Source organism: Lotus japonicus, chromosome 1 (genome assembly GCF_012489685.1).
Source record: "Lotus japonicus ecotype B-129 chromosome 1, LjGifu_v1.2".
NCBI classification, from domain to species: Eukaryota; Viridiplantae; Streptophyta; class Magnoliopsida; order Fabales; family Fabaceae; genus Lotus; species Lotus japonicus.
In genome coordinates, this window is record NC_080041.1 from 119,967,412 (window position 1) to 119,994,293 (window position 26,882).

At 36.2% G+C, this 26,882-nt stretch overlaps 3 protein-coding genes across 10 annotated transcripts; 1 reads left to right on the top strand and 2 right to left on the bottom strand.

The window, feature by feature from the left end:
- Nucleotides 1-2,365, bottom strand: LOC130729871 (photosynthetic NDH subunit of subcomplex B 2, chloroplastic). 3 transcript variants are annotated; one of them, XR_009016163.1, is made up of 4 exons: nucleotides 1,733-2,365; nucleotides 667-1,107; nucleotides 133-449; nucleotides 1-37 (listed from the first exon to the last, which is right to left on the bottom strand). XR_009016163.1 is itself a non-coding variant. In XM_057581713.1 (3 exons), the coding sequence occupies exons 1-3, from the start codon at nucleotides 2,165-2,167 to the stop codon at nucleotides 252-254; spliced, it is 1,074 nt and encodes a 357-aa protein (XP_057437696.1). In that variant the 5' UTR covers nucleotides 2,168-2,365; the 3' UTR covers nucleotides 1-251. The 3 variants fall into 3 exon arrangements, 1 of the variants encoding a protein (XP_057437696.1); XR_009016162.1 differs by having other exon boundaries at nucleotides 1-40; XM_057581713.1 differs by having other exon boundaries at nucleotides 1-449.
- A 1,194-nt stretch (nucleotides 2,366-3,559) lies between these two features.
- LOC130729873 (YTH domain-containing protein ECT4-like) lies at nucleotides 3,560-8,641 on the bottom strand. Of its 4 annotated transcripts, none has more exons than XM_057581719.1 (9): nucleotides 8,498-8,641; nucleotides 8,030-8,106; nucleotides 6,985-7,093; nucleotides 6,781-6,848; nucleotides 5,726-6,298; nucleotides 4,769-5,335; nucleotides 4,466-4,678; nucleotides 4,223-4,369; nucleotides 3,560-3,941 (listed from the first exon to the last, which is right to left on the bottom strand). In XM_057581719.1, exons 1-9 carry the CDS (start codon nucleotides 8,523-8,525, stop codon nucleotides 3,765-3,767), a joined length of 1,959 nt encoding a protein of 652 aa, XP_057437702.1. In that variant the 5' UTR covers nucleotides 8,526-8,641; the 3' UTR covers nucleotides 3,560-3,764. The 4 variants fall into 4 exon arrangements, with proteins under 4 accessions (XP_057437702.1, XP_057437700.1, XP_057437701.1 ...); XM_057581717.1 differs by having other exon boundaries at nucleotides 4,769-5,341; XM_057581718.1 differs by having other exon boundaries at nucleotides 4,769-5,341; nucleotides 8,030-8,103; nucleotides 8,498-8,629.
- A 7,256-nt stretch (nucleotides 8,642-15,897) lies between these two features.
- LOC130729872 (casein kinase 1-like protein HD16) lies at nucleotides 15,898-23,469 on the top strand. Of its 3 annotated transcripts, XM_057581716.1 has the most exons (19): nucleotides 15,898-16,312; nucleotides 16,557-16,597; nucleotides 16,731-16,793; nucleotides 16,996-17,470; nucleotides 17,863-17,991; nucleotides 18,241-18,314; nucleotides 18,420-18,489; nucleotides 18,569-18,624; nucleotides 18,702-18,773; nucleotides 18,883-18,977; nucleotides 19,248-19,314; nucleotides 19,388-19,517; nucleotides 19,619-19,837; nucleotides 19,944-20,074; nucleotides 20,587-20,761; nucleotides 20,864-20,954; nucleotides 21,942-22,099; nucleotides 22,191-22,379; nucleotides 22,999-23,469. In XM_057581716.1, the coding sequence occupies exons 4-19, from the start codon at nucleotides 17,054-17,056 to the stop codon at nucleotides 23,056-23,058; spliced, it is 2,133 nt and encodes a 710-aa protein (XP_057437699.1). In that variant the 5' UTR covers nucleotides 15,898-16,312; nucleotides 16,557-16,597; nucleotides 16,731-16,793; nucleotides 16,996-17,053; the 3' UTR covers nucleotides 23,059-23,469. The 3 variants fall into 3 exon arrangements, with proteins under 3 accessions (XP_057437699.1, XP_057437698.1, XP_057437697.1); XM_057581715.1 differs by lacking the exon at nucleotides 16,557-16,597; XM_057581714.1 differs by lacking the exons at nucleotides 16,557-16,597; nucleotides 16,731-16,793 and having other exon boundaries at nucleotides 15,899-16,312.
- Nucleotides 23,470-26,882: the final 3,413 nt, after the last annotated feature.

Genomic DNA, 26,882 nt, shown 5'->3' on the forward strand with positions numbered 1-26,882 from the left:
TGATGTAACCTCCTTTATTAATAGTATTGGACAAATCCTGCTTCAGAAACAAAAAAAAAAAAAAAAGTCAAAATGGAAGAGAAGCCAGAGGGAAGAATTAAAGAAAGAGTGAAAGGAATATATTTTAGATACATGTAAACTAAGAATGTGTTTGGTTCTGCAGTTGAGTTGAGAGTCCATAATCACTTTCAGAGAGGAGCCACAAATGTAGCTTTTTGGTTTGCCAAACACACTAATATTTGTTAATGTGATTAAGATAGATTATCATGCTCAATAACTTGTGCTCCTCTCCATTCTTCACCAGGGTTCACAGTCACAGGGACCAGTATTGAAGCAGGGCCTGTGCATACAAAGTAGTCTTTTCCATGCTTCTCTGACAAGGAACCAGGACTTGACACATAAATATCCTCAAACCCCATTCTTATCACCCTGAAGCAAAGCTCACGTCCCTGAAAAAAAAAACCAACAAGAACTAATCTGTAAAAGCCTTCACTTAATTTGGTACATAGGCTATGTTTGGGTACTTATTGTCACTAGTGCAAACTGACAAAAAGTGAACGAAGCTCTTTTTATGAATTGAGATGAAAGCTCATTCGCGTTGCAGGCAACTGGTATCCAAACACTCATAAAAATCAAATGTTTGGCTAGAGGTCCACTCATTCAAACCTGATCAATGGTTTCATATTTGGAAGGTGGGGTGTTGAAAAACGCCTTTGATCTTTCCTTTGGAGGCGCAGCGTAAACTCTACTCATCTTGTTCTCAAGGAGGGTGATAGGCACGCCTTGCTGAGTCCACGAGCCTGGACTCACTTCAGGCTCAGCACCAAAAGAAAGCCATCCAGGAGGCTCAGATATCATTGCTTCTGATGGAGTCAGAACTTGAAAAGGGGAAGCCAGAGGAGGGTGTGAGATATATGAGCAGCGCCGGAGGCCTTGAATTGCCGTCCCGGATCGTCTCTTGAATCTTAAATGGCTTAGTATAGCGTTCGTTAGAGTAACAGGCTTGGGAGCTTTGTTCTTAACTATAACTGCAGTGGCCATGCTCACAGGATAGAGTGTGACAACATAAGTGAGGTCAAAAAATCTACTAGTGCAGCTCAATTCAACCTGTAGAAAAATGAACAGAAGCAAGAAAAACAACAACCAAGTTAGTACTTCGCAATTAGCTAAAAAGCACTAAATGCAAGTCTGAAAATCATTTTACAATTGATTATTGTTCTCTGCAAACTCTTAGGGCCCAAAGCTCAGCTATAGAGTAACAAGCACAGAATAGCGTTAGAGTAAATATGTTGGACTCACTCATGTTTCTCTAGGTCTTTAAAAGACTCAAGGTTGTCTCTTTGACTTTTAGTTATTTCATTCTTATTACACGATTTAATTAGGCTATTAAGTGATGTAATGATTGATTAGTTAATTCAGGGGTTACAAGGCGGCTAACTAATTTGGAGGTTACGATTTCTTTGGCTCGTGGACTTCTGCCTATATGCTCGGCTTAGGCATTTTGTTCTCCGCCTTTAGGCCGGTCTATCATTACTGATAGCTCGGTAGGTACAATTATAAAATCAAAATTCATTCTTGGGAGAAGTTTATGTGAGTAGTTTCTAGATTTCATAATTGATTTTGAGGAAGCATAATTTGATTCAAACATGCTATAATTCTATGTTTGTGCTTAATGGTAACTAATAATTCTGCTGCACATAGAAGTCTCAAACAAAAGGATATCATAGTATACCTGGAGAGCATCTATGGAATCAAATTCAATATCAACTACATTCCACTCTAAAGTGGAAGGTAGTACTCCTTTTGCTCCAGGTTGCAGCACTTCATTCAAGACCAAACCAATCCCACCTTTGGCTTTGTAAAGTCCTGATTCAGTAGCAGGAACTGTGTAAAGAACCTCCTCAAACCCATCATCTTTCCAAAAAACTTTTGGTTTGTAAGATGTGACATGAGCATCAGGTATCCTTAGGCTCAGGGAGCTTCCATTTCTGACTGTTAGCTCAACAATGGGAATGTTGTTATCAGACTCCAAGAACTTGATGCCTTTTCTGCCAAATTTCTCATTGAGTGCCTCAGGGGATGTAAGAGTGGTTGTGGAGGTATTAGCAGCTGATGAGGCCTTTATTAAGTTCAATTTGGGAAGAGATAAGGAAAGAAAAGAAGCCATGGAGAGCAAGGAATAAGCTCCTTTTAACAGCTTCCACACAGAGAAATGATGAGCATGTTGTGTTGCTAAGGTTCAACCTTACCTGCACACAATGTCAGTTAGGATTTTTGTTTTGGATAAAAGTGTGGCTTTTGTTGGCTTTTGCTTCCTCTTAGAGGGAATTTCATGTTCTCAAGTGATTGATAGTGTGTGGAGGCCTCAAATGGGTTCTTAACTTATGGCTTTCTCTTGAGTGGGTCAATCCAATAATTTCTGACAGGACGAGAAGTGCAACTCAGCTCTGCCACAAATCTCCCTTGTTATCCATTGTGGTTTTATTTATTCATTCTTATTCTAGGGGTGTATTTTTTCCCTTTTTCTTTTTATGGCTGTTGCTTGGGTATGAGAGTTCAGTTCTTTCAAGTAAATTTACTTTGCTGAATTGTTTATTAAATTTAACTTAATACATGAATTTTGGCAAGCTCTTATTTTACACTTTTCCTTCTTCATAAGATTACTTGTGAACTTCGCTTAAGGACTGCCTCAGCAAGAGTCATCCACTGAAAAAATCTTAAAAGTAATTAAATAGGTTGATTAAAGATATTAAAATATGGAAGGTCTTTAACTCAAACTATTACTAGTATTGCGGAATTTACTGGCCTGATCACCTTTATTTGAGAGAATAAGAATTTTTCCAGCTCAAACTGAAGATTTTCAATATTTTCACATTCATTCCGCTTTCCCGCTTTCCATCTCATGTATAAAGATGGTCTGACCTGACACGTAGTCCATTAAGCTGATGTAAGGTTCATAATATATAATGATTTAAGATTAGGATTTAGCCTCATTATAAAAGGCTAGACATGTATAAAGGTTGTCTGACCTAACACATAGTCCATTAAGCTGATGTAAGGTAAGATTAGGATTTAGCCATATTAGACTAGACCCTCCCCATCTCCACTCACTAAAACAGGTTTTCTCTTTTACCAATAATGGTTTTACAAAATCATAGATCTAGAATCCCCCTATTTTGCGAGAACAAAAGGCGTATCATTTTTGTGCATGAATCAATCATTAAACCAGAAGTTAGACAAATTTTATTTTAGAGTTTAATGCATGTGCACTGTCGGTGTAAAAATGCTTTACACGGACATCCAATAATTGAGTGTCATGTATTCAAAAGCATTTATGTTCCTTTTTATTTTAATTAAATTAAAAACTTATTTTCTGATTTAGCAAAATGATGTCTTTATTAAATTCTTTATTTTAAAGATTAGAAAAATAATTAAGGGAAAAAAACAGGTTGAAATAGTAACATTCAATCTTGAAAGTAAATAAATTGCTTAAAAATTCTTAATTACTGTATAGTGCCAAATATATTTTAATTTAAAATCCCCTTACTCTGATCTGAAATTGATGGTTAACACAGCAACATTTTTATTAAATGAGTCAAGAAAAAACTAAAATGAGATAATACTCCACTCGATAACAAGGTCCAATAAACAGAGATAATTTAAAACAAAAACAAACATCACAACTCACTCCATGACTAAAAGGAACGGGTAAAAAAAACAACAAACAAAACTCAAACAAAAATCAGTAAAAGACTGTCACTGGTTTAACAGCTCTTAGCAGACTCTTCAACTACTGTGGTGGATCCATTCCTCTCTAACAGCTCCTCAGCATTCACCCTTCCTTCTGCTGCATCTGCAGTAGCTGATTCATTTGTCAAGGTTGCATCAAGAGACTTTGGTAGTGTAACAGTCCCAATTGTTATGTCACTGGCCTTGTTGACCTGTTTCAAACAAAGAATTTAACAAGTTTAAAATGGAGGTGAGACCTAGGTGGCACTATCCTCAATTTAGCTTAACTTGTTTGGATTAACTTTATCTGCGGATTTTTTTCATTAACTTCCTAAGATACTTTCTAAGAGAGCTTTAACAATTTCTCCGAAGAAGAAACAGGTAAGAAAACATGCTAGAAGGTCAATATTAATAAAAGACAGCACTGAAAATTTTATAGAAACATGTCAAATGTGATAACTTGTTCTGCATGATGAAAAGGAACAACTAATACCTGTTTTGGGAACTGCTGCTCCTTAGATTTCCTCTCCTGGGTTGCTTTCTCACGAGCCTCATAAAACCCAAAATCATCCAATATGCTAGTTTTGCTCGAATGCTCCTTGAAAATTTTGATAATTTGAATACCTTTCTCAAACTTAACCTGCAGAATGACATATATAAGCATGCAGTATTGCAGTTGAAAAAGGGTTGGATTCATAAGGTATAATGAAACAAGCCACTGGATAAAAACAAATACCTCCTGAGTATCCCTACTATTGGTTACAGGTTTGTTTTCATTGTTCTCAAGGGTTATGTGCCTTAGCACGTTATTTGGGATATCCTTTACGAAATGCCACTTCACAGAAAAGCAACCAGTCCACCTGTCCTGCTGCCAGTATTCTACAGTCTTACCAAAATCAACAGGACCTACCATCTCGGCTAAACCAACAAATTGCCCACTAGTGTTCACCTGTACAACAAAAAATGAGGGGAACGAGTAGTTTAGTAAAACCAAGAAAATATAGGAACTTGCCAACTAAATGCAGGGTACGACACTCACCGAAAATAACAAAAATATGGGACAGCCACCAGGCTTCTCCTTGGCTTCCTGATATGCTGCATCGAGCTTTTTGTTGCCGTTAGGGGTGCTTGCCCAGACGCTGTATTTTATGCTTTTGTGAATATCATCCTCACTATAGGATTTGATGACAAAAAACTTTGCATCAGAGTAATTATCAGAGAAATCTTCCCCGTTGTACTGTTCCTTATTGGGAACCACGGGCACTTCTTTGTTATCACTTTTCACTGGGAGATTCTGTCCTTTGAGTAATAATGTGACAGGTCCAAGACTTTGGACGCTTCTACTGTCAGAACTCTTGCCAGCTCTTGGTCCCTTATTGAGCTCACTGAAACCATTTCTTTTAAAATCATGAACACAGCCATTTCCTGTGGCTTTGCTCTTGTAATCAAGAGAGCCTGTTCTATATCCATATGCAGCAGATCCAAAACGAGAACCAGTTCGATATGTGTTTCCATAATGGCTGTATATCCCATTGCTTGGATACATCCTGTTCATGAATCCAGAAACCAGGTCCATTCCAGATGGATGTCCAGAACCATTCAAGTTCTGCAACTAAGAAATCATATGTAAGTTTAATTTTGAATTGATTCAATTTTTCAAAGCCACAATATGTCAACATCTAACGAAGACAGAAAGAATTATATATGACAGGACATACAACAGATGCCTGGGACTATGATCATGTGGTTCGAAAAATATGCAGCAATGATTTAAATATGTATCACAACCAGGATACTAACATAAATGACATATAAGATAATAAGTTGGCTGATGAACATACAATGGATTTGCTTGGACATTTTCAATTAAGAAACTACAGCATACAAGCTTATAAGATTTTAAGATGTTAAAGCAAGAGATATCTCAATTACTTCAAGACACTTATTCTGCCTGGACAATTGCACTCATGAAGAGTGATGACCAAAACAAACATACCGTGAATTGCTGAAGTGGCTGGGGATGTCTTTGATTCCTTTGAGAAGAGAAGTTAACCTTGGCTCCATGTTTGGTCTGTCTATCCGAAGCTAATGAGACATCAGAAGGGACAGCTGACTGTGTACCCTGAGTACTCATTCTTGGACCCTGATATCCTGACAAAGGAGCGTAAGCCGTCATGCCAGACGGATAAGAATTATTTGCATTCAAAGTGTTGTGCTGGGAACTTGTTAGAATTGCATTTAAGCCATTTTTATTTGCACAATCACCACCATTAGCTACGCTAACAGAGTTTCCTTTGTTCATAACATTTGAGGAAGGGATATGATCAGCATTAACGGCTGTTGGTATTTCCCCTTGTGGAACACTGACTTTGTTTGGCGCAAATGATACATCAGCAGAAGCCGGAGATTTGTAGTAAGAACTAGGATACTGGTACTGTTGCAGCCCATAAAGCTGCTGACCATCATGTTGAATGATGGGTGAGGAGGCGTTTGGCGGTGCATATGCTCCATATGGTGTATAACCATAACCTTGATTGTACATATATGAGCAGCTATCCCCATAAACACCCTGTTGATCCAACAAAAAAAAACATTGTAAGATAGTTAAAGGCTTCCTTTTTTTCCTGAAATCTAGTTTATCATACAAAAGTAATAAGAAACAAATCATAACCTAGAAGGCTATAAAGTATAAACAATTAAAAAGAAGACAAGAGAAAAAACTTATAAGAGTGGCAGAGGAAGGACATGATTATATATTCATCAAACTACAACTAGGTACACTACCACTTTAAGGATCAGAGATGAAGGGAAGAGATTGCAAATAATTTACTACCTTAGAATCCAAAACAGCAACAATATAAACAAGTTTACAACTTAAATGGATGGCACTGAAAGAATTTTCAGAAAATAATCAAATATATTTAGGAAGCCCCAGTCCACCATCCTTTAATTAAGACTAACATTTAACATAAATTAGCCCCTATACAGGGGATCTTAATGCAGGACCTTAGAAAGCATAATAAACAAGTTTGGAAAGAACAAGTTACTTACTTGAGCCATTCCTCCATCAAGGTTCATATATCTGGAATAAACATTCCAATCATTTTGCCCATCATAACCTGAAAGAGTCCCAACACCATGTCATTTTTTGAAGGAATAATGTAAGCCGTTCAATTGTTCAATCAATAATGTTTACATTTCTTTTGGTAACCTATAAATATATCTATCCACAAAAGCCTTCGCAGCTTACCTTACCTCCATAATAATATGTTGTAGAAGGATATCCATTAGGAACGAAGCTTGGATTTGGAGTCAATGGCTTGGTCATCCCCTTAGCTGTTCCATTGGAAAAAGCAGGCCCATTCTGCATACAAATAGACAAGAAGAATATGTGAACATAGTGCAATGCCAAACACCCTACAGTTTTATTTTAGCAGGAGCTCGGTCATTTGCAAATTTGACTTTAAATTATCCATGTGTTAGCATGGGTGTTCTTAAGGTTCAAAACAAAAGAAGAGACTTTGAACTTATTATTTAAGTTTTAGTCCACCTCGTTAATCCATTGTTCACTTCCAAACATGCTATATATTGATTTTGCAAAATTAATATCAGTTAAAAGCAGGGTTGTTGTTTGTTTCTAAAAAAAACAGGGTTGTTAATAGCGCGCCAAAGCAGCGTAAAGGCGGAGTATTGCGGCTGGTTTCGCATTTGGATAGGCACTATACCGGCGCGAGGGGAAAGAGGGACCAAAAACCCTACGCATCCAAGTGAAACCCCCAAATTGCCCCGTATTTAAACATTAGGTCAAACTTTTTAACAGCATTTTGGGGTTTTTCTTATCATTCAATGAAACGCTGGGTTTCATTCCTTCTTCAGCCTGGAGCCGCTGTGCGATCTCCTTCTTGTTTCTTCTTCTTCCTCTTTCTTCCTCCTCGTTCTACCTCCTTCCAACCTCCTTCCTTCTTCTTCATCCTCCTTCCTCCTTCTTCCCCCTCCTCCTCCTTCTTCAGCGCGCTACACACTATAGTGCTTTTTGGGCTTGCCGCTACGCTACGCTATCTAGTATCCACCATTAACAACACTGGTTAAAAGTATGTTCAACATCGTATGAAATTCTGGATCCAACATAAAAACCACAAATTTATTCTCTTTTATACGGTCTGGAGTACTTTTAGGAACAAAACCAATTTCGATCAAAAAACCAAAAGCATATTTTTTTCCACAAATGTAGGCTTAGATACCTTACCCAGCCAACAAAACAAATTAACAAACAAATGGGCAGCAATAAGATGACAAGTACCTTCTTTGCAGGCTCAGCAACTCCAGTTGTCTTTGGATTCGTATCCAGGGACAAATTCTGCAGCAAATCAGCAGCTTCTACAGCAAAATAGTAATGAAAAACCATTAGCTTTAAACAGAACTATAAACAGCATAACAAGAACATAAAAGAAGAAAAATTTGAGCCACCAAAAATCATAAAATGCACAAATAGAAGCTATACATAGACAACCACTGAACACACATGCATATTTACACATACACATGAGTGTGTAAATTGTCAAACGATAAAAAAAAAGGGGGTTTTCCTAAATTATAGGCAGAAAGCAAAGAAACCCTAATAGAGAGTGGAATTCGATTAATGCAAAAAAAAACCCAGATAGGGAACCTAGATGTAGAAGCATAGCATGGAAAATTGAAGAGAAAGATGAGTAAAATCACAGAGAGAGACACACACAGAGAGAGAGAGAGAGAGAGTAAGGTTGCTTACTGTCAGCAGAAGGAGGAACAGGTGCCATGATCGGAGTGAGAGTGAAGAAGAAGAAGAAGAAGAAGAGGTCGCCGCCAACTGCGTGGGTTTTAGAGAGACACAACGCACACAAGAGAAAGAGGAGAGTTTGAGGGGTTAAGGAACCAATTTATATGTCAAACAAAACGAGGTTGCTTACGTCTCTTCTCTTTTTTCCTATCAAAAATCAAAACAATAAACTTTACGTCAAAAAAATCAAAACAAGAATAAACTGAATAATCCAATTATTTTGTAAAATGATATTTTTTTTTGGGTACATCTGGAAAGTTGTTAAAATGATTTTGTAAACGAATAAGTGATTTTAGAAAAATAGAGTAGAGTATATCGTGGAATTGGCAGTATTTTTATGATATGTGGAAAAAAGGTATAAAAATCTTGAAACTTTTTAAGTTTATTTTAATTGATAGATAATCAATTTAAATTATTATATACAAGTGTATTAAGTTATTTGATAATATTTGATCATGGGTGCGGTATCGTATTTTCCAGTTGAGGTCCTATCTCCTTTTCTTGGTGACAGTATTCGTTGGGCTATGGAGTCCCCTCGTGATCTTGGGTTCTGCAACGTTTGTTTTGAGACTGATTGTCTGCAACTTTTCCAGAGTTGGCAAGCTCGGTTTATAGGAGAATTGTCTTATTTATTTTTTGTTATTGGGGTTTGTTGGTTAGCTACTTCTTTTTTCTGTTTTTAGTTCATCTTTTGTTTAGGGTATTGGGAACTCAGTGGTTGACTTCATGGCTAGCATGTCTTCACCTACGGTAATGTTGTATGGGTAGAAGAGGCTTCGGTCGGTCCTTTTGCTTGTTATCGTTAATGTTATGACTTATGCACCTTCTTCTTCTTGATTAATGGAAGTTTCATTAAAAAAGTAAGTATTGATTGAATTAATTAAGAAAATTAACAATGCAAATAATCCTTTGAAAACTAATAAATAAATATATTAAAATACTTTAGATTAAAATATTAAAGGCAACTAACAAAGTATTTTAATTGAATAGGTGATAGATGTTTATACTAGATAAGTATAAGTTAAATTGACCGTTGAAGGGCATAAACCAGCTGATTGTTACATCGTCCAATGAATGAATGGAAGCTTTATCTAGCCTGACTCCATAGATGAATGGAAGAGAAAAGGCAAGCGATGAGCCACCGTAATAAATCATAACTCTTAATTAATTAATTAGATTAATACACAGATAATGATATGATAATATCATAAAAACAATGTAATTAAAGAGCATGAAATGGTCAAATAATGTGAAATGGTGAGAAGCTACAAATATAATTGCATGTTAAGAGTATGTTTGAATAAACTTTAGAGGAGTGTACAACGCTCATTCTAACATTTTTTCAACACTCGCTCCTTAATTTGCTAAAAACCGTGTGGAATACTAAATTGACACATTTTTACTGGATCTTATATGAATTTCAACTAATAAATGAGAGTGATGAAAAGAGTTTTAAAGTGAGTGTTGCATACAGTAAACTAGAAATTATACCCGTGCGTTGCACGGGTTTATTTATAATTTTTTAAAAATTATATATGATTATTATAGTTTTAATAAGTATATAAATATTAAAATATGTGTAATCATAAAATATAATAAATTAAATAATAATGGAGGTGAGACATTTCATTGAATAGAATTTGAGTTTACTCAAATTTAATAATTGATATTTTTTAAAAAAGAAAACTGTATTGAAACACAATAAAAATGAGAACAACCTTCTCATTTAGATAATTGCATTTGATCACAACATACCCATATCTGTTGTTCCCTACCACACCCTTGATTTGCCAAAAAGTTTGTCAGAGTGACGCAATACATGCACCACACCAACACACTGAATTATAGACATCTAATGATCTATATGATTAAATATATGTTCCAATTTCCTTGACCTCCTATCTCCCCTAGACACTCATCCAACCCTAAGGAGGAATCACTCTCAACCACCACATTTGAAAATTTAAATTGCTGGAAAAATAACAAAGCATGTAACACTACTTGAACCTTTGTCAAAAGCCCACAACATTTTAGTTCCTTTTGCAAAGTAACCTGAAACCTCCCCTTCTTGATCCCTCAAAATCATGCCAATACCACTCACCATTGGGTTCCCTTTCGACGCCCCATCCACATTAAACTTCAAAACAGTGGCTGACGGTGACTCCCAATACATTGTTCGTGGCATCTTTTGTTTTCATGGCCATTCAATACGCTCAAAGCCTCTAGCAAACTGCTCCAAATCATATCGACAATCATTCCACTTCCCCTTGACCCACCAAAACACACAAACCAAGCAATAGTCTCATATATGTTGAAGAGAAATAACTTTGTTATTACACACGCGTGCATTTCTCTCCAGACTCTAGTAATTGATATTAAATAATTAGTATTGAAGTAGTCTTAATATTTTATTCATTTGAAAATATAGAAATTCATTATGTGAATTTGAAATATATTCAAGTACTAAGTTTTTAATATCATAAATAATTTATAATGACATATTGTTTACACTTTATATCCACAATAAAATAATTTTAACTTTTATAATAAGAAATGATTTTTTAGTGTAAAGAATTATTTATTAGACTTAAATTTATTCAACTTTGGTCATAGTTATTTTACTATGTTATTCTTTCTCAAGACATTTCTACTAATATATAATAAATCAAAAATTATATTTTAAGAATTTTTTCAACGAATACACACACATTATAGTTAACGGTAAATACCGATAGAGTTCCACTTTTTATTTAAAGACTACTTTTTCTTAATTATTTTTAATAAATATTATTTTATTATAATTAATTTTAACTCTCAATATTTTTTGTATATCAAAATATTACTTAATTTATATTAATTTTCTCCCCTTCAATTTATGATTGATAATTAATATTCTAATTTTTTAAAATTAATATTGGATAAACTATTTTCTTATAAGTAACTAAAATTTATAATTAATCGATAATACAATTAACACAAACATGAGTTTTTATTATTTAATGTATTTTCTATTTTTACTATTTAATATATAGTACTGCCATATGATTTAATGTATTTTTTTTTATACTTGATGATTTTTTTCCTAAAATAAAGAAATATTTGTATTATTTAGTATAGGTAGCTAAATAGTCTTTAGTTAATTTCTTTCAGTTTTCAATCTTTATATTTAATGTATTTAATAAAAAAATTATAATTTAATTCAAAGGTTACATCATATTGGCATTTGTAAAGTCAAAAAACAAAAAGATTGAGAGATGTTTCAAAAGTTACATTATATTGAAAGTTGAATAAAAATTTAATTTTTTTAACTTTATTGTTTAATGCATTTAACACTTATAGCTCAAGTGAGCTTTACATATATATATAGATAGATGTTGGATTCACATTTTTATCTTGAAATGTGCTGCTTTTTTTTGTTACAAAGGAAACGTAAACATGTTGCTTTTTGTTTTCAAATTATTGGAACACGCGAAAATATATCTTGGGTGGTTATCCGGCCATAGGTATGTTTGTATTATAGTGAAAGGACTCAAAGTGAATTTAAAAGACAAAGGCTCACGGTAGAGTTTAGGGTTAACATTGAGCTCCATGCCTCGAACGAGGGATGATAAATAAACAAGCATGCTCGTGTGAGTGTGTATTTGGAATTGAGTTAGACACATACTCTAAGGTACATCTAATAGAGGCTATAATGAGTGTATTCACTTTAATGTGATTTTCGAACCTCAACAGGATACAGGGTAGATCAACCGTTAAGAGAGCATAATCAAGTTGATTGTTATGTCATCAAATGAATAAATGAATGAAAGTAGTGGAAGCTTTATCAAGCCTCCATCGCTGGATGGATGAACGAGAAAAGGCTAACGATAGGCCACAAGAATGAATCATAACCCCTTGATTAATTTTCTAAATTATTACACAACTAATGATATAATAATATCATAATAACAACTTAATTAAAGAGCATGAAATGATCAAATAACCGCTAAATGATGGGAAGCTAAAAATATAATCACGAGCTTAAAGTACTTCAAGCCTCGAGTAATGTTTTTATCTCGAAACCTGTATTTTTCATTTTAAAATTATTGGAACACACAAAATTAGGTTTGACGATTATCCATACTCTTATAAGAGGGAAAAGTCAAAAGGATAAATAATGATATTCAATCTAATACATATTATTTTGGGTTAAAACAAGTGTTTCAATCATCTCATTCAACCCTTGGAACCATCAAAGAAACAAATATGTTATAAAATATTCAAATAAATATATTGATTAAAAAAATTGTTCACTTCAAAAAATTAAAATAGAAATGGATAGAGTATTTAGTTGGTATCTATTTCATTTTATTTTTTCTCATTAAACTTATGATCCTATTATTATTATAATTAATATGGGCAAAAGAAGAAAAATTACATTGAACGAATAGTCCAATATATAAGAATCTCCCTCAAACCTGATGGGGTTTTTCATGAGGCACGAAATTATAAGATCAGCTCGAAGCTAACCTAGCAATAAAATTTATCACCGCATTACCTTCACGGAGAACGTTCTAGAATTTGATATCCCTAAACCTCTGAAGTAGACTTCTAATATTAAAAATGATAGAAGAGCAAAGTTAAATTAAGGAACAAGATCACTCACAAGCTCAAAATAATGCCAATAATCAGAATACACCACAACTCTTGGGAACCCCGCAACCCAACACACCATGGAGAATAACAAGAAGCTCAACTTTAAGGATATCCTTCCCAACCAACACTACCATTAAAGCTCCAAGTGCATCATCATTTTATATCAAACTACCAAAACCCACGATGTCATGAATGTTAAAAATTCACACTGGGAAACATAATATTACAATGGTTTGAACCAAAAGTTACAATAGAATCACAATAACAATCATAGTAGTTTGAGGAGTGTCACGAAACATTGTCCTTAATAATTTGTTCGCTTGAAATGTGATAACTCCCCATAATACAACAAACTCTTATAACCAATTTGCCATGATACATAACAAATATGATGGAGAATTTATACATCAACCCAATATAAAATAGTAATGAAAAACAAACTTTGCTCGATCACCAATTGCCTCTCATTACCAATAGCTAAGTGCTCTAAATACATCAGTGTAACATAAACAATTCACAACACAAATACATATGGAATAAATGTCTAAAACATCAAGCATTCAAGGTGATGCTTAATGTTTATTTAGAGGTATATTTAATTACAGTACACCCCAACAATTCCTCTCTATTAACGTTTTGTTGCTCTAAGAGCATCTCCAATGATAAATTCTTAGTTCTTAGCACTATTCATGTGAGCCCGTACTGCCACATGTGCTTAAACAACGATATACTGCCACATGCCCTCACTCGAGCAATGGTAAGGGTCAATGAAGGAGGGTTGGTTGTGGGGGCTGAGGTTGAGTCGAGGAAATAGCTCGTGCGCCAGTGATGACAAAGATCATTTTTCCGATTTTGTTGTGTGTGTTGGCTCGTGGTGGGAAGCACGATGGTGAGAGGTATGGGTACACGAGGCATAATGGTTATAGCTATGGGTTCTTCTTATGTTCAATTCCTCAGATAATGATTGTGTTATGGTGCATGGAAAAAGATTGTTGACCTGATAAAACCTATGTTTGGATGTTTTTACTCTTTTTTTTTTCGAGCAAGTTGTTGCTCATTGCACTACCTTTTTTCTTCCGACAAGTGGTGGTTGAGTGTACGATGGTCAACCAGAGATAATGGTGGAAGGGCGAGGGAGAAATGTGGAGGGGTGGCCCTGAGGAAGAGGTGTGGTGCTAAGGGAGGAGAAGAAGGGAAGACATATGCAAGTCGTTAATAATCCATTAAAAATCATAGATCACCATCTATGTAAGCACACAACTCACCTACCACATAAGTAACAACTGACATATAAGCATAAATGTTAGGTTTTGGACAAAATAGATATAACAAAACTGCCCCGGTCAAAAAGTTAAGACATTAATGCTCGTTTTTTTTTTTTGGTACATCGGAAAATTACCGATGCTCACTTTAAAACCCACTTTGCAAATTGCAAAATTGCATTAATAGGAACAAATAATAAAAAAAAGCATTAAATTTATTTTGTGTAAAATAAAATTTAACGGATTATTCTTGAAAACATTTCAAAGTACAATTCATAGTTATTTATTGCGTAAATCAGTCAACAAATATCTTTAAGTTTACAGAAGAAGATCGACCAAATTAAGGATGAGATCCAATCGCAAATCTGTCAAAGAAAATCTTGTACATCGATTTTTCTAACTTCTCACCCTTTTTTTTTCAAAGACAAACTCTACAACATCGTAATGAGTTATAATTGCTCATCAAAATCCAAATAGCAAACAAATCCTCCATGTATTCTTAGCAATTCCAGCTTTATAATATTATCAATATATCAAGACTACTTTCCATAAGTTTTCTTGCACGATTTTCTCATGCCAAATAACAAGGCTATTTTTTTTTAATCAGAGTTTTAAGGGAAAACAGTTTATCTCATATCACACAACATTGTTATGTGAGATTTTATATTTATATATTTTTCTTCACAAATATTCTTCAAATCTCACACATTTAACGTATATATGCATATAAATATAATTAAAATATACTATATTATTGAATATTGAGTGTAAATTAATTGCCTAAAGTTAAAATTTTGAAAAAAAAGCTAAGTACATGTTTAGTTTGACGTCAAAGTTAACGCAAACGTGATTTCACGTATCTGCATTTATCTACCGTGAAAGTCTTTTTTCCTAACAAGACATATTTGCTACTTTGAAAAAATGCGCATAGGAAAACACACTACAACTACTTGATCACTTTCAACTTAACCAAACACATGTGAAGAAATTAGAATTCACTACTTTTTTTTTGATTTCACTACATTACATTTAACATAAATTGAAAAAACACTATTTTATAACACGTTTGCTTTACTAAACCCTAACCTAACATAATTACATCAAAGACAAGACATTGTGATGCTCCCCAATCGGCTTTTCAGCTTGCAAGGACATACATAAAAAGTCACGCGAAAAAGAATAAAAGAAAATTATTCTGATTATTATTATTGTTTCTTAACCCATAAATAAAAAAAGGACATTAGTGAAAACAAGTTCGGTGTAGGAAAACAACATAAAATTAAATTAAAAAAATCATAAAATATCCTTTTGGTTATTACGAAGCCAGCACTACATTTGCATGGTGCGTATAAAAAATAGCATAAGATAGAGAGAAAGCAAAGAAAATACACACGTACACAAAATAAAACTCAGCATTACCATTACCATTACCATTACCATTACCATTACCACATTCAAAAAAACAAAATAATAGTGAGAGAGAAAAAGAAAGAAATGAAAAGAGAAGAAGCGAAGATAACAAAAACCATAAAGAGGGTAACCCCATATCTTCTTCCATTCACCTAATATACTCCTCTCCTCGCAAACCGTTCTTCTTCTTCTTCATCTTCATCTTCATCTTCTTCATCTTCATCTTCTTCTTTCAAACCCTAGATACAACTCTTCATCGATGTTCATGATGATGATGCTTTTCTAACCGTAGCTTGTGTTTGCTCTCACTGCAACAACAACCAACAACAACAACCTTCCAGCATTTCGCATTTCTCTCGCGATTTCACTCTTCGATCCTCACTTCGATCGCTCTCCGTTTCCTTCCCCTTCGCGATTCGCATCCCGATCCTCCTCTTTCACCACCGAGCTTCATCGATCTGTGAGTTTTTTTGGTCTCTGTGCCTGTTATTTTATTTTTTATTTTTTGATTTATTTTTTGTTGATCGTTTTTGTGATTGTTGTTGCCTATAACCGAGCTTGATCATGTTTGTTTACATGTTTTTGGTTTTTTCTGGATGATCGGATTGGAGTTTGGTTGGTGTTCTTTGTTCAGTGTTCAATCTGTTTTATTTTTTGGTTGGTTTAGCTGTTGGTTTGGTTGATACAATCGATGAAATTTGCAGGTTGGATATTTCGTGCTCTTGTTTTGGTGATGAAAGATTAGGTAGTTTTTGTAATTTTTGATTGTTTGGTGTTGTGTTGAATGTTTTGAACTGTTTTGACCGACAATGATGATGTAAGGAGTGTGTGTTAAATTTGGATATGGAAAGTGATGGATTTTCCTTTTATGCTTTTAGGTACATTCTTTTGGTTGTGTGGTGGTGGAGTATATTTTGCTGAAAGTAGAATCCTTTTACTTGGTATATCTACTGCTTTTTCGCAATGCTACTTTCTTTGTGTTGATATCCGAGTGACTGCAAACTGGGGCTAGCTAGCTCCATAGATATTTTTGAACCTGCTTTTACGATGATGATATGGAGTTTTGGCTCTGGTTGCTGACGATGTTTCTCAATTAGTGCTTTGAACTCATTTGTTTATTTGATTTTGGTTTTTTCGTTGCAGATGATTTTTGCCGTTTTCGGGGTTTGTTTAAGTGGGCTATGATTTGAATGGGGAGAGGATGCCAGAGTTGAGGAGTGGAGCTAGAAGGTCGAAGCGGCTTGGAGATCTTCAGACCGGTCCACTACCTGCTGATCAAGGAGAGAATTGGGCACAGCCTGCTCAAAACAGGACGACTAGGAGGAGAGTTGGAGGTGGTAGAGGAAGAGGCGGTAATGCCACAGCTGTAGGTAAAGGGCCTTCACCAGCTGTACCAACAAGGCGAACTGCAGCTGGTAGAGGCCGCGGAGCAAGATTGGTTGATCTAGATCCTGAACCTTGTGAATTCCTTCCAGAACCTGTTGCTTTAGGGGTTCCGGAACCCGGTTACAATAACGTAGAAGTTGTGGCCAATAATAATATTGCTATGGAGGGTGGAAGTGGAGAGAAGGTGGTGGCAGCCGAAGAAGAAGCAAGCACAGCCCCAGTCCCTGAGAGGGTATATTCCGTATTGCATGTTGCTTCTCATGGATATTATAAGTGCCGTTCCAAGTATTATTGTGTTTGGTTTCATCACGTGATGTTACTAGTTTTGGTAGCAATAATCATGACTGCAATCTTCTTTAGTTTTTTGATACGCTGGGGCTTGGTCTAGTAGTTAATGCCATTTAATGCGTTTCGTCAGCGTTACAGTTTTTCATTGATGTGTCGGACTTGATATTAGTAGGCTGCTCTGGAAATTTGACATGTGATGGTGATTTTGATTTTTTTTTCTTCGTATTTTTAAAATGTTGTTCAGTTTTGGCTCATTCCATGTATTTTCTAGACTGCATTGCAGTTTATATATATTTGGCAGTATCTAATTATAGGTTAATACTCTAATTGGTGCAGGTTCAAGTTGGTAACTCTCCTGTATATAAGATAGAAAAGAAGTTGGGTAAGGGTGGTTTTGGTCAAGTTTATGTTGGCAGAAGGGTTAGCGGCGGTTCGACTGATCGAACTGGTCCTGACGCAATTGAGGTATTACTCAAATTCAATCTCTATTTATGGGTTGAATGAAATATTAATGACGCTATATGGAATGATGCATTAATTTTTCTTATTTTGACCAGTGTTGTCAAATAGCGGTTCTAGCAGCGCTCTAGCGTAGTGCTCTGGGGGCTCATCGCTATTTTCCGCTGTTGTCCGCTATTTTCCGCTATGAGGGCTTAAAATAGCGGATTTTTGGCTTTCCGCGATTAACAACACTGATTTTGACTCTGTTTACAGGTTGCACTCAAGTTTGAGCATAGAAATAGTAAAGGTTGTAATTATGGGCCTCCTTATGAGTGGCAAGTCTACAGGTGAGTAATCAGTCCCTTGTCTAACCAAGAATACATTTTTTTAAGCTTCTAAGCATTTTAATTTTATCATCTAATTCTCACTTTTGTATTTTTGTCATTCCTAAGTACTCTGAATGGTTGCTATGGCATTCCCTGGGTTCATTACAAGGGTCGACAAGGAGATTTCTATATTTTGGTGAGATATGGGTTGTAGTTCCTATATCCTGATATGATGACTTGCTCTTTGTTGTCTAACAATTTTTTATTTATTACAGGTCATGGACATGCTTGGGCCCAGTCTTTGGGATATGTGGAATAATCTTGGCCAGTCGTAAGATTTGGATTCACCTTTCATTTATCTTCTTGCTATTCCAATTTGGCTCCATTAACTTCTTATTATTTGGGCAGGATGTCGCCAAGTATGGTTGCGTGCATTGCTGTGGAAGCAATATCAATTCTTGAGAAGCTCCATTTGAAAGGGTAATTCCATTGAATAAAATTCAGTCCCGTCAATTGTGATGTTCCCATTTATTTTGAGAAAGTTATGATTGATTGCCTTTAATGAATGAAATTCATATCATTGAATCAGGTTTGTGCACGGAGATGTAAAACCAGAAAACTTTTTGCTTGGTCAACCTGGATCGGCTGATGAGAAGAAGTTATATCTTATTGATCTTGGCTTGGGTATGTTGTCCTTTAAAACCGGTTATTGTTGCTTTTACTTTGAGTCAGTGTTGTCAAATAGCGGTTATAGCGTAGCGCTCTGAGGGCTCACGCTACGGAGCTATTTTCTGCTTTGAAGGCCTGAAATAGCGGATTTTTGGCTTTTCACTATTCATCACGATCCGTGATTAACAACACTGCTTTGAGTTATTGGTCTACCTCACCACACGTTAATTGGAGTTACATGATATATTGTAGTGCATTAATTTCCATACCTTGCATTGTCTTCAGCTTCTAAATGGAAGGATGCGTCAACTGGTCAACATGTTGAATATGATCAGAGACCCGATATATTCAGGTTTGTAAACGTCATGTGTACTAATAATGACCATTTTTTGTTTTTACACATTAATAACATGCCTTCTGTGCAGGGGAACAATAAGGTATGCTAGTGTACATGCTCATTTAGGTAGGACTGGAAGTCGAAGGGATGATCTTGAGTCACTGGCATACACGCTAATATTTCTCATAAAAGGGAGATTACCATGGCAGGGTTATCAGGTCCGTTTTGCAGTATCTCTTTATGTAAAGGTTCTTGCTTTTCAAAGGTTTCATTTTGCGTGATGTAATTTTTCTCTTCCCCCCACCCCCCCAATCTACAGGGCGACAACAAAAGTTTTCTTGTTTGTAAGAAAAAGATGTCCACTTCTCCAGAGTTGATGTGCTGCTTTTGTCCCGCTCCATTTAAGCATTTCTTAGAAGCAGTCACTAACATGAGATTTGATGAAGAGCCAAATTATTCCAAGCTTATATCAATTTTTGACAGCTTGATTGAACCATGCACTCCATTGAGACCTATTAGAATTGATGGAGCTTTAAAGGTTGATTTAATTGGTTTTGCATATTTATTTTAAGTTATTAATGTCTCGTTATTTTTATTGATTTTGTTGGTTATCTGAAATGAATAAAAACTCTTTCTGTAAATAGGTCGGTCAAAAGCGAGGAAGGATGCTTATAAATCTGGAAGAAGATGAGCAGCCTAAGAAGAAAGTGAGATTGGGGAGTCCTGCTACTCAATGGATATCAGTGTATAATGCACGCCGTCCCATGAAGCAGAGGTAATTAACATATCCTCTTCAATATGGCATGGTCTTGGATGATTATGTTCTGCACAGTAGAAATATTCTTGCTTTAGTGTCAGAGTGGGTGAATGATGCTTTGATTGAATAGTTCTTTTTGAGAAAGGATAAGGATGGAGATTTTGTAACTGATAGCTTCAAAATGTTTGTCCCAGAATTTCATCATTATGTGTATATATGATTCTGTTACTTGTATAAATCAGTTTTAATGGCACTTATAATGAGATTGCTGATTTTCAAACTTGTTCAATTGATGTACCTGATCAGCTATTTATAGATTCTGGTCTGTCTCAAATGTGTTTATATAGTTGGACTTATCCTGTGACTGTTCTTGTCAAAAGTAGTTCTAAACAATGCAGTAATCCTTTGTAATTACTAGTGCAGGAGTTGTTTTAAAGGAGTATACACATTGCCCACTATATGCATTAGCTTATTTATTTAGAAACTAGTGTTTATTGCTTGGTCTTAAATAACATTTTATTTGGTTGCAGATATCACTATAATGTTGCGGACAATAGGCTCCGGCAGCATGTAGACAAGGGTATTGTTGATGGCTTGTACATAAGCTGTGTGGCATCTTCAGCGAATTTGTGGGCCCTGATCATGGATGCCGGGACAGGTTTTTCCGCACAGGTTTATGAGTTATCGCCAGCCTTTCTACATAAGGTAGGCTTTCTTTACTCTCTGATTTATATATTTCATTTTCTATGGAGCCAATGTGGAGTGGAATAATTGATGTATGGCTGTTTATTTGTTTATTATTTTTAGGATTGGATTATGGAGCAATGGGAGAAAAATTTCTATATCAGTTCAATAGCTGGTGCAGTGAACGGAAGTTCCTTGGTTGTCATGTCCAAAGGTTTCACCATTACACTCTTTTATAATGTTTAGTTTTATGACCTACTCCACTCCTCTTTTCAAATATTTTATGCCATTTTTATATACTATTTACTTACATAGAAAGGGCTTTATTATACCATGCCATCATTGTGACCATCCCCTTTGCTATTCATTCTTGATTGATAAATACTTTTTCTTTCCTATTTTAAAAAAAAATTATGATGTTTTTTGTTCACATTATGGTTGCCATGCCATTGACCGAGACCGCATAACTGCACAGCATAGATGCAAGAGTTAGTCATTTTTAATACCAATTTAAACTTAATCTTGTATAGGTTTTTGTGGAATTATAAAGCATTTTAAAAGATGAAGTGTGTGTTTGTATTGAAGTTATGTTAAAACTTAAAAGTAAAAGTCCTTTTTGTATATGAGACTTATGTGTTGCTTTGGAAAAATATGCATTGGAAAGTGTGCTAACCACTTTCAAAACTTCACCAAATACACTGGAAGTGATTCTCTCCATGGCATGCTCATTCTGTTCTTCCCATATATATGCTTCTCAACTGGGACATAATAATTGGGTTGCATTTTGCATGTAGGTAGAACCGAAGTGAATGACCTGTTTTGTTTAGTTTGCTTTGGTTCACTTCTATCCTCTTAGGTGGAACCAGAACCAACATATGCGAGTTTCCCATTCTACTGTTACTATGCATCATATATGGACAGAACATATGTTTTATTCTGTTCTGTTCAATTTTATCTACCAAATTCTTTCTTAGATTGGTGAATTTCTAGGCTAGTCTTGGCATCATCCTATGAGACAACATTTCCTTGCAAACTACCTAGTTATAGGTGATGACAAAAGAAACTTTTGAATTATTTTATCAGTAGAGTTTCTTATGTGTTTCCTTTAACATCTGGAATGAAAGAAACATTAACTTTCTTCGATATATATAGCTTGCTGAGCTGCTGTTTATTAACTCATGTTATTATCCTTGCCTTGTAGGAACTCCTTACACACAGCAGTCCTACAAAGTAAGCGAATCATTTCCCTTCAAATGGATAAACAAGAAGTGGAAAGAAGGATTCCATGTTACCTCCATGACTACTGCTGGCACTCGCTGGGGTGTTGTTATGTCTAGGAATGCTGGGTTCTCTGATCAGGTGCGTTATTTTCTTGAGTTCTGGTCATTTATGATTCTTTAAATATGACCTCCATTGTTGAACATGCATGCTTTTCATTTGATGATGCAAGGTTGTGGAGCTTGACTTTTTATACCCAAGTGAAGGAATTCATCGACGGTGGGAGAATGGTTACCGAATTACTTCTATGGCTGCTACTAATGACCAGGCAGCCTTCATTCTGAGCATACCTAAACGCAAATTGCTTGATGAAACTCAAGAGACTCTGCGTACATCTGCTTTCCCCAGTACCCATGTAAAGGTATTTGCATTTCTTGTGTCCTACTACATTTTGGGCTATACGTAGTTTTAGTATGCGTGCTAGTGTTAGGAACCCTTGTTTTGGTTTTTTACTTTTTAATATAATAATTAGGCCATCCTAACTGAAGATTTGGTGAGTACTGATAGGTTTGTGATTGAGAACTATCTATCATACCTTAATAAGGAATTGAAAATCCTTAATTACTATGATTTAATATTCTACTTGTCTGCCAAAAGGAATTTGAAAAATCCTGACAGTCCTCTGTTCTGTGGCGTGCCCCTGGCCAACTGCTATTTTCTTTCTCATTTTCCCCTCATAAGTTAACCTATAAACATAATAACATCTAACTTGATGGTATTTTTTACCCCATCTTCTGTGATTATATGTTAAGTAGACTTAACTGAGGATATGGATGAGTATGATAGCTTGTGGTTGAGAATGATCAGGTCACACCTTGAAAACGAAAAATTAATTAATATTTTTGTAATTCAAACTCATTCTAAATGCCAAAATGAAACATAACTAAAATGTAACATGAGTTTTGGCTGCGCACTGCTGTTGTTTCTCCCGTTTTTCTTTTCTTTTCATGGTATTAATCTCTAATTTGATGGATTTGCAGGAGAAATGGTCGAAAAACCTCTATATTGCCTCAATATGTTATGGGCGAACTGTTTGCTAGCTTCCGCAGTGAACATTTGCTATATCCTCTGAAGAAAGAGGCAAAATTAGAAAGATGAGAGGATTTCCGTGATTTGGAATAGGTGGGTTTGGTTTTGCCCCCAGACCCAGTCACTGAGGAAAATCCCTCTCATATAAGAGTTTTGTTATAATTGTATAAAAATGAGAAGGGTAATGGAGAAACAGGTGTGAGCTATGCTGTGTGAGAGCATGTTCCCCTACCAACCCCAGCCAATGGTAGCAATGATTTGGTGGGCATTAACTTGTTACCTGGGCTGGCTATTTTGGCCATGTATCATGGTTGTGCTTTAACAATTTGCGATTTTGTATGTAATGATATAAAATTTTACCAACATCATAAACATAAAACAACGAATTTTAAGATATGATGATTTCTAGATTTGAAGACTAATTTATTCGAAGTCCTGGACTAGTGGGAGGTCAGGATTTAAATTTCATTCGATGGAGGGTTTTCTCAAAGGCCTTTTAGTTTGATTGTTACCATATTTTTATCATATCAAGTTTTGCATTCATTTTTTTTGGAAGTTAAGATGAGCAATTTCATTCGAACTGAACATGGTTGGCATCTGCCCCCAATATTTTGCCTGGATCTCTTGAGGATTCTCAATTCGCATACGCTCATGAATAGCCAGCCCTCTTTGCTAAAACATCGGCAACCTTTTTATAAGACATTTGTGTAAAAACTAGTGGAAAGGAAAATAATCATTTGAACACTCCATCAACATCAAGTAGTCATATAAGAGAGCATCAGTTCCTATAAGAGCATCCATATCTGAGTTCTTGTGTAGTGACTAGTGAGCCCCATCTATGAGCCTGCACATGGCAATCTACCTCAAAAATCACATTAGTTGCGAACATACCTCTAGTCAACTTAATAGATGGAGTCCACTTCTGAGAGCACAAGCCTTCGAAAATTTTATCCAAACCTTGTGATCTGAAGCCTGTTGTCGTAGCAAAGCACTCTCTAGCTGCATTTTGAATGACCATTCTAAGTATCCGTCGGGGATTGATTTCTTGGAACAACAACTTTCTTGACATTCGTTCTTTTGGGACAAAAATTGGTTTGCGGCATAACCAACGCCTACTGTAGGGTCACCTATAGAGGGATCCAAAGCTATTGAAAAGTTCAAGTATATCTTCTTCTACAAATGGCCCTAGGGCTGAGCATAAAACCCGGATCCGCCCGAACCCGGGCTATCCGAGTGAGAAAAAAATGATCTCGGGCGGTTTGGGGCGGTCAATCGGGTAATCGGGTGGCAATTTTCGGTTTGTTAAGGATAAATTCGGTCGGTTTCGGTTTCATTGAAATTGGCCCGTCGGTACCCAAAACCGACCGAATATGCCTTGAATGAATTTTATATTTGTATATCATGCTTTATGTCTTTCCTCAATTCAAATTTTCTGACCATGGCAGTATTTCGAGACACGCAATGTCTGCTTTGCAGAGCCTCAAGTCTATCAAGACATCAATAAAGGATTTGTCTTATCACCATTATTTTATACATTTCTTAATTTGTAGTTTTGTACAGATGTTACAACTAAGTATTCTCTATTGAAAAGGATGTCAATCTTTATTAATTTTTATACTACTTTTTTATTGGGAAGAGTTAAAAGTTTTATGAAAATTTCTAAGTATATTTGACATGAAACACCGCATCACCCCTCACTAATAACTCAAACTAAAATACCAGTGAACGTAAAACTACTCCCAGATGTGCAATACTTTATCCTCTCACTCTCGTCTACCCAACGCTACCCATGGCTTGATGATTCGGTCGAAGACCTCCATAGCAAAGCTTTGCCCCACCTCCGAAACCACCACCTTAACCGCCTCTTCCTCCGCCAACCTCTCTCCTCACCTTCGCCAATCCCCACGCGGCCTTCTCTGACCCTGGCTGGGCTATACACCAAATCTGGTTATTGGTTAGAGTCCCCCAGTCGTGGCATCGTCCCGTCCTCCACTTCTCCTTGTCTGGGCTCTAACAAACTCAGTTTTTTCTACAAAAGTTTAAACCGCTTGAACTCGCCCGACGCACCCGTTCACCCGTATTAACCGAGCCCGACGAAACCGAAACATTAATCGGTCGGAGATGGTTTAGGATTTCTTCATCTCAGTTAAGTTCGGTTTTCGATTTTTTGGCCCGAAACTGCCCGAACCCGACCGTTGCTCAGCCCTAAATGGCCCATAAAAGATCAAAGACATAACCCTATTGGTACTTCGAAGGCGCTTGTAAAATTTTGGAGAGCCCGTCCTCGAACTTTTGGAATTTTCCATGAGAAATTCGCAGAGCCATAGATGATGCTAACCACACCTTCACAACGATACTTAACCAAAACATGAAGAGTCGATTCCTCCCTCAGGTGACCCTGGCCATGCTACTTCAGGTATAACTTGGTTTGAACCATTTCCTTATGATTGGCTTATCAAAGCAGCTAAAGTAACGCGGCTTGAGAGTCCTAGATAAAAGAGAGTACCAATTAGTAGAGATCCTCCACCATTGTTCCACCAGAGGAGTGTAACACCCCGATTTCGGTGGCGTCACTTTAGTAACAAAAGTAAACTTAATGCGGAAAAACGTGAATATTTTTTTTTTGATAATAACTAAGACATGAAATAAATAAAACTCAACAATAACGATAAACAGAACTAATATACAATATATATAACATCCCCCGCTGTAGATAGCAACCTCGTCACGAGTAACCTCCAGTGACGGAAAGAAAACTGTAACGCCCGTAGGCAATATGTACAAACCAAATAAAAAGGTGAAGTGTCCGCAACACTATCCCTCAAAATTGAGAATAAGTTGACCCAATGGTCTGAAAATAAGACCTCCTAAGTCCAACCAACTCTCTGTGATTCCCGTAAGGAAACCACACAAAAAACTATAGGTGGGGGAAACTACCCTGTCCCCAAAGAAAACAATGATGTTCAGGGCTAAGACTCTACTCCTACACTAATCCCATCTCGAGGAGCTCACACCAGCACTAAAACCTACATGCTAGCATGATCGTCGTCCGAATTCAAAATCCAGAACGACCTAGTCTATGCACACCATCCGTCCTCCTCTCGCTACCGCGATGCGCTCCTGTTCCAGCATCTCAACTCTAGTCCCCCCCGAAGGGTGAACCATCATGATCTAGTCCGCCATGGACATCTGACAAAGGGCGTTTGTCCGCCAAAGCACACACAGAAGACGCGAGGGTCAACTCCAAAGAATTAAGTAAATAATAGCACCGATAGATACAGATAATAGAATAGCCACTTAGGCTTATAACTAGGGATAACATCCTAGGGTTGCATATTTCATAATGAGCATAAATGACAATAAAAACACTTAACATGTTCCAAATAGGATTAACAAATAACAATCACATTCGACAACTAAATTAGTATGCATGTTGCATGATATGCAATGCAGGTTAACCCAGTCAACCAATATGCATTCCGGAACGGATGGACATCAACGGATCAGCCCTAGCACCAGCCACGGTGGGACCATTTCGGCCCGCGTGCCTCTTACTCCAACAACATCGGTAGTCAGATCAGCATAAAACCCGAAGGCCTGCCATTCGGTCTGCTACTAAGAGTCACCTAGCAGCGCTCTTACGCGGAAATCCCGGTCTTATAACCATTTTGGAATCCGCCGTGGTCCGGTATCTCGCCGTGTTTAAACCACTTAATGTGTGCATGCAATGCAGTGATTAGCCAAACAACGTCTCCGGATCTCACTCGACACGTCGCCACGTGTTCTAGCTAAATTAATGTCTCTAAAAGCTTACCCTAAGGTAAAGTCGATTCCG